This window comes from Epinephelus moara, chromosome 5, assembly GCF_006386435.1.
Source record: "Epinephelus moara isolate mb chromosome 5, YSFRI_EMoa_1.0, whole genome shotgun sequence".
In the NCBI taxonomy this organism is placed as follows: Eukaryota; Metazoa; Chordata; class Actinopteri; order Perciformes; family Serranidae; genus Epinephelus; species Epinephelus moara.
This window is the reverse complement of record NC_065510.1, coordinates 4,630,983-4,638,639: the sequence shown is the minus strand read 5'-3', so window position 1 is coordinate 4,638,639 and position 7,657 is coordinate 4,630,983. Positions and strand designations below refer to the sequence as shown.

Below are 7,657 nucleotides of genomic sequence, written 5' to 3'. Positions count from 1 at the left end.
GGGGGGGGGGTGTTTCCCTTCATTGTTCCTTCACATTCCAGGGTGAAGGACAGGAAGTAAGAAACAAACATCCTGTGCACACACACACACACACACACACACACACACACACACACACACACACACAGACACACACACACACACACACACACACACACACACACAGAGTAGCTCTTTTCACACAGAGATGGCGCTATAGAGCCGCTACAACTTCCTGTCTTTACATGTTTACAGAATCAAACGACGGCAGCATCATGTGGGTCCAGTGTGTGATGTCAGACAGCATGATGACATATGAGAAGATAAGAGAAGAGAAGAGAAGAGAAGAGAAGAGAAGATCGTACTTTATTGATCCAAAACTGGGAAATTCTTATGTTACAGCAGCAAGCAATCCAACAGTATGTGGACATTAGAATAGAGAAACATAAAATATATACAAAATGAGTAGCACTAAAATTTGAAATATACAGGAATAAAATAAAATAAGGAATATCAAATTGCAGGAGCAAAAAAAGATGAAACTATATACACAACACAGTCAGACGTGAGGTGGAGGTTGTAAAAATGTGCAAAGTAGCTACAAGTGTGCAGTTGGTTATTAGCAGCAGTGCAAACAAGTGGTTGTAACGTAACTATTAGGCTGTAGAGAGCTGTGAGTGCTCTCTGTCAGACAGAGGTGAGTTGTTAGATAGCGCTATGGCTTGGGGGAGGAATGATTTCCTGTATCTGTCCTTGTGACAATGAAGCTGTAACACTCTGGTAGAAGACCTCCAACATCTTGCTGCACACATTGAAAGATCTCAGCTTCCTCAGGAAATAGAGTCGTCTCGTCCCCTTCTTGTACACAGCGTCAGTGTTGGCCTTCCAGTTCAGTCTGTTGGGTGCCTCAACCATGGTGATGTCCTCTCCCCATATGCACAGGGGTTGAGAAGCCGCCCTCTTCCTTCTGAATTCAATCACCATCTCCCTGGTCGTCAGAGACCCTCTGCAGGTGGCATGACCCAGAGTCATTCTGAAAGTCTGTGGTGTACAAGGTGAAAAGGAAAGGAGACAGGACAGTCCCCTGTGGAGCTCCTGTGCTACTCACCACCATGTCAGACAGGACGCTGCCCAGTCGGACAAACTGTGGTCTGTCTGTCAGGTCGTCAGTAATCCAGGAAACTGTGGATGTGTCGATCCTCATGGCCTGCAGCTTCTCCCTCAGTAGCAGTGGCTGGATGGTGTTGAATGCAATGGAGAAATCAAAGAAAGTGATTCTCACAGTGCTGCAGGGTCCATCCAGGTGCGAGTGAGCTCACTGCAGCAGGTAGATGATGGCGTCGTCCACTCCCAGGTGTGGCTGGTAGGCGAACTGCAGAGGGTCCAACGACCATTTCACCTGTGGTCTCATGGGGGCCAAGCAGCCTTGTGTTGGTGAAGTCTCTCCAGCTGTCTCGTAACCTTGCCTGTAGTCACAGTCATGTGGGGGAGGGTGCATGATGTTTCCTCCGTTGTGTGGGAGGGGGAAGGGTGCTGCAGAGGGCTGTGAACTAAACCTGTTGAAGAACAGTTCAGCTCGTTGACCCTCTCAACGCTGCCTGCTGTTTGTCTGTCTCTCACCTTGAACCCAGTGATCTCGTCCCGTCCACACATCCCTCACGTTGTTCTGTTGGAGCTTGGCCTCCAGCTTCCTCCTCTAGGAGTCCTTGCTCTCTCTCAGCTCCCCCCTCAGATCACGCTGTGCCCTCCTCAGTTCTTCCCTGTCCCAAGACCTGAAGACTTTCTTCTTATTGTTAAATACATAGTACTTTCAGGTCGCTTGTGATCCACGGCTTGTTGTTGGGAAAGCAGCACACAGTCCTGGTTGGCAGGGTGGTGTTTTCACAGAATTTGATGTACTCTGTGATGCAGTCAGTCATGCTGTTGACGTCCTCCCCATGTGGCTCACAGAGCACGTCCCAGTCAGTGGACTCAAAGCAGTCCTGCAGTGTTGCATTGGCCTCCTGAGTCCATCTCCTCACTGTCCTTTTGGAGGCAGGCTGCCACTGGACAAGGAGGACATACTTTGGTCTCAGCAGGACCAGGTTGTGATCACTGTACGCGTCCTTAGCATTTGCATACAGAAGGTCCAGCGTGCTACTGTCCCTACTGGGGCAGTCAACATACTGATGACATGTTGGGAGTGTTTTGTCTGACCACATCCCTTCACAATAAAACACCTGTAAGTGTCTTCAGATGAACTTTAAATCTGTCCTGAGACCAGAGGCTTTTATTTTCATGTGACAGACTCGGTGTTTCATATTCAGCTTTGCTTAACTTCAGAGTTATGATGTCATCATAATCTGACATCATAAATCACTGTTATTGGTCACCATGACGACCATCTGTATCAGCTGACAGCTGTTTGGATCCACTGTCATCTGTCGTGAAGACGAACTACACGTTGTTTTTGTTACTATTTATTAACGATGTCACTGCAGTCTGGAGGACACTGATGCTGTGTTACATCACTTCCTGTTTCACTGCTGCAGCGCTCTCTGTCAGAATCTGTGCTGATGATCAACACCAGTCTCAGTTCAGGCTGTGTCCCCGTTGCCTTTAAACATGCTGTGGTGAAACCTTTAATCAAAAGGAAAAATCTGGATCCCTCCATCCTTTCAAACTTTAGGCCCATATTTCAGCTCCCCTATTTATCCAGGGTTCTAGAGAGAGCAGTATATAACCAATTGCAGTCTTTTTTAGCCTAGCACAACAAAGTTCCAAGTCTGGCTTCAAACCTAGACACAGCACCGAAACTGCCCTGCTGAGAGTCTTTAATGATTTGATTTTAGCTGCCGACTCAGGTAACTCTGTCATCCTGATGCTTTTAGACCTGTCAGCCGCCTTCGATACAGTTGACCACGCGACCCTGCTACACCGCCTTGAGCAGTCCGTGGGCATTACAGGCTCCGCCTTTAGCTGGTTCAGGTCTTATCTGACGGATCTGACTTTTTCTGTGCAGTCAGGTCACTTTTCCTCTGCTGCAGCCCCACTGACCCGCGGAGTCCCCCAAGGCTCCATCTTGGGCCCTGTTCTTTTCTTGTTATGCTGCCCCTAAGTGATGTTTTTAGAAAGCACAAGATTTCATTCCATTGTTTTGCTGACGACGTCCAGATTTACCTGCCACTAAGGTCTTTAAGCAAGGACGCAATACAACCTCTACTGGATTGTTTGAGTGATGTCAAATCTTGGTTGAGCTCTAATTTCTTAAATCTTAATGAGTCCAAGACAGAGGTTATCCTGTTTGGAGGCCACATGTCCCCACGCAGCTCCGCAGATTTCCTGGACCCCCTGAACCCCAACATTTTTCCTCTGTAAAGAATCTGGGGCTGATTTTTGATAGCCAATTCAAATTTGACAAACAGATCAGTGCTGTTGTCAAAACTAGCTTTTTCCAGCTACGTGTTTTAGCCAAAACCAAGCCCTATTTCTCAGCTGCAGACTTTGAAAGGGTGATCCATGCCTTCATAACAGCTGCAGACTTTGAAAGGGTGATCCATGCCTTCATAACCACCAAATTAGACTATTGTAACTCCCTTTATGTTGGCCTGGATCAGTCCTCCCTCAACCGTCTACAGCTCGTCCAGAACGCTGCTGCTCGCCTCCTCACAGGCAAGAAAAAGCGTGACCACATCACGCCAGTTTTAGCCTCCCTCCACTGGCTCCCGGTCCATTTTCGTTTGATTTTAAACTTCTTTTAATTGTTTTTAAAGCCCTCAATGGTCTGGCCCCTCTGTACCTCTCTGAGCTCCTTCTGCGCCACACCCCAACCAGAACCTTAAGGTCTTTGGACCAACTACTGTTGGTGGTGCCAAAAACCAGACTTGGACCAACTACTGTTGGTGGTGCCAAAAACCAGACTAAAGTCTCGAGGTGACAGAGCCTTCGTAGTGGCTGCCCCCAGGCTCTGGAACAGCCTCCCCCTTCACATTCGATCTTCCCAGTCCCTAGAGACTTTTAAATCCTCCCTAAAAACCTTTCTCTTCCACCTGGCGTATCATTCAGCCTGAGCACGATGATCTCAAGTTGTTGTTTTTTAATTGCTATTTTAATGTTTGCACTGTTTGCTCTGTTTTTAGGGTCGTGGCAGCTAAGCTAAGCTAAGTGTTCTATTGTAATCCTTCTTCTTCTTCTTCTTCTTCTTCTTCTGAGGAAATCATACTTCCCATGGGTAAAAACTCACCAAACTTTGCACAANGACTGTCCTACAAAAAATATGTTTCTCAGATTTTTGATTTATCAAAAATTGAGCCTACAGTGCATCAAAATGCTTATCATTGTTTTCTACATCTATTCTATTTTTATTATTGATGTTGTTTTAACTCTGTACCCACCTATGTGCAGCACTTTGGTCGACTGCCGTCGTTTTAAATGTGCTCTAGAAATAAATCCTGACTTGACTTGACTTAAAGGGGCGGGGCTCTTACCTGCGAGCGCCTTGATGCGGGAGCGTTCGAAGAGGCGGGCCGAGCTGTTCTCGTTGTCCCACTCGTCATCCCAGCGGTTGTTGACCGTGTCATTGCTGCTGCTGTACTGCTGCTGCAGCTCCATGTGGTCGAACTCGGCAGCCACCGTCGTCATCATGACCTTTCACCTCTGACACACACCTCGAAGTCAGCGGGGACGCGTCCACATTGGCAGCTTCAGGCCTAGCCCTGCGGGACACCACACAGACAGGAAGTCAACATCTTCAATGTGTTTGATACATATGAACAGAGAGAACTCTGGGAAATCATCAACAGTGTGTATAATGACATCATACTGAACTCACAGTGGCGACAGTATTTACATAACAACGTAACATTAGTGCTTTTGCGCCTGCTGACATCAGTCTGATCAGCTGCTCCTGTGAGCTCAGATCACTGCTGACTGTCAGCTGAGGAGACGTCTTATATGACATCACTGCTGCAGCAGGAAGCAGGAAGCTGCTGCAGTGGCTGGACTACAAGTAAGGGGCAACAAAGGGACAAAATAGCAGCATGGGATTGACATGTTTAAAACAATAGTACATTATGTTCAGATCTTGATGTCGTCTTGTTTAAAGCCCAGAACACGCTGTCACACACCGCAGGACATGGTGCCACTAAACTTTACATTATTTTCTGACATTTTATTAATTTTATTATGATAATAATAACTGTAGTAATGTTATCAATGTGAGCCTCCATGTTGTGCTTTGCAGTTGCAGTAATAATAACCCTGCAGCATCACTCAGTATGTAAAGCTGTTACATCGTACGTCGTAGCCTGTGACTCAGTCAGCGCCGTTATCGTAGTCTGCACACATCAAACTTTATTAGATCCATGTGGCACAGTGGAGCTACACATAACTGATCACACTGATCAGATCTCACCGTCTCTGTAGGAGGATTAAGGCGTTAACGCTGACAGCCATGGTTGTAGCATATAACAACAACAACAACAATAATAATAACTGCGCCTCTCCAGCTACCAGTCCACACATATTTGGTCCGGACGGGGACTTGAGCCAGTAACCCTTTAATTCCCAACCCTAGTCCCTGTGGACTGAGCTGCTGCCACCCCAACTAAACTACTTACTAAACTACAAATCCCAGACAGCACTGCTGTGAGAACCCTCCAATCAGAAGAGAGTTTCAGCCTCAGGCTTGTTACAGGTTCATATTTATAGAACCTGATGGATAAATTCGCTGTCAGATTACAGTTTGAGTTCAGATCAAGTGCAGTTGAGGCTCATGGGTAATGTAGTTCTGAGAGCTCTTCAGTCGCCCCAGGATGTTACGATCGCAACAACGTATTACAGCCGTCACATCTGATTTCATCGTAGAGCTGCGTGCAGCGTAGTGATTCTGTTTATCATCAGACTGCTGCAGCAGGACTGGAGCTCTGAGTCACACACAGAGACAGGGCTAACTGTTAGCATCACACTGCTAACCTTACCCAGCAGTTTGTTACAGGTTTAACGACAGAGTTGAGACATTTCAATGTCTGTGTGAGATTAACAATGTTCACCGCTGCTGCGGCGTAACGATGACATCATGTTGTGATGTGTTAGCTCGTGCTAACTAGGCAACGAGAGCAGGACGAGAGCAGGACGAGAGCAGCTCATTGAGACGGTCCGTTAGCGCTGTGTCCAACACAAGAGGAAACACACACACACACACACACACACACACACACACACTGAATGCCCATAATAATTCACTTTGAATCCAAAACAGCACCACAACTATCTTTTGAATTTTCACTTGCCCCCAAATTTCTCTGCAAAAAAACCCCCCCACCTACAAACATCACAACACGCATCACGTTTTTGTTTTTTTTGTTTTTTTGAAAGGCTGTAGTGACATCAGACGTTACAGACGGCAACAATCCAAAAAACAGCCCGCGACATCCTGGAGGGGCGGAGTCCTCTACAAACACAATACAAGGGATTCAAGAGGACGTTTGGTCAATTGTCTTCTGTGTGTGATGTGTGTGATGTCATGATGTGTGTGATGTGGCACTGAGAGGAGCCACGCTGAGCTCCCATTGGCTGCTGGCTGAGCTGACCGGAGCTAATAAAGGAGCCATTACAGCACTCAGACATCCAGAGGACGTCCTCAGGGACTCACTAAATGGACCCTCCTCTGCTGGATGATGGAAACTGATCTCTAACCAGTGTGAGCTGACAGCAGCAGCTCAGGAGGACGGCAGGTCAGAGGTCAGAGGTCACAGGTGAGGAACCTAAAACTGCACTCACCAGTGGTGGAAAATAAACTATGAACTGTCCTTGAGTAAAAATCTCAGGTACTTGTCCTTTACTTGAGTACGTCCATGTTCTCCTGCTCGTCCATCTCTGAGGTAAATGTACTTTTTACTGCACTATGTTTGTCTGATCATGTGGTTAAATGCAGCAGGGAGGTGTGGTTTGGAATCAAACCCACGGCTGCTACAGCGAGGTCACATCCTTTGTACATGAGGCACCTGCTCTGTCAGGTGAGCTACGGGGCGTCTCATGTTCATGTGTTTCTGTTGAGACTAAAATGAACGTCCAGCAAACCGTTCCTAACGACAGCGCCACACCAATGTGACAGAGAGGCCGAGCCGTCAACATGTCTCTTCAAAGGTTAGTCAACAATCAGTCCTCAAAGGCCACGCCCACAACAAACCTGTCTCTGTCACAAGTCAATCGTGAACACTGGACGTCTCACTACGCTAACTCCTCTCTACAGAAACATCGGCCGCTGTTCCAACAACGTACGGCTGAAAAAGTGCTTGCTGAAATTCAGCCGTGGTGTTCTTTCAGGAGATAGTGAGGAAGACGGAGAAATAATACGTCATTTGTTAAGTTATGAGTAGAGGAAAACTCTGCTAGCTGCTAGGCTAATTTATACAATGGAAAGGTGCTTATGCTGAAGCTAATAATGAGCAACTAGTAAAACAGTCTGTGAACCCCGACAGTTGTGTTAAATTATCTTGTTGTTTTGTGGCTGTTTGGAGACGTTTGTCTTCAGGACTTTAAGACACAAGTTTGTCTTCAGGACTTTAAGACACAAGTTTGTCTCCAGGACTTTAAGACACAAGTTTGTCTTCAGGACTTTAAGACACAAGTTTGTCTCCAGGACTATAAGACACAAGTTTGTCGTCAGGACTTTAAGACACAAGTTTGTCTTCAGGAC

At 46.7% G+C, this 7,657-nt stretch overlaps 1 protein-coding gene across 50 annotated transcripts in view; it reads right to left on the bottom strand.

Annotated features, from left to right (window-relative positions):
* LOC126389674 (spectrin beta chain, non-erythrocytic 1-like) overlaps positions 1-7,657 on the bottom strand; it is a 187,156-nt gene that overhangs the window by 52,004 nt on the left and 127,495 nt on the right. For all 50 annotated transcript variants that reach the window (XM_050043428.1, XM_050043452.1, XM_050043444.1 and 47 more), the window contains exon 2: positions 4,446-4,673. In XM_050043428.1, coding sequence (XP_049899385.1) covers positions 4,446-4,602 — 157 coding nt within the window. In that variant the 5' untranslated portion in view covers positions 4,603-4,673. The remainder of the gene's footprint in view (positions 1-4,445; positions 4,674-7,657) is intronic.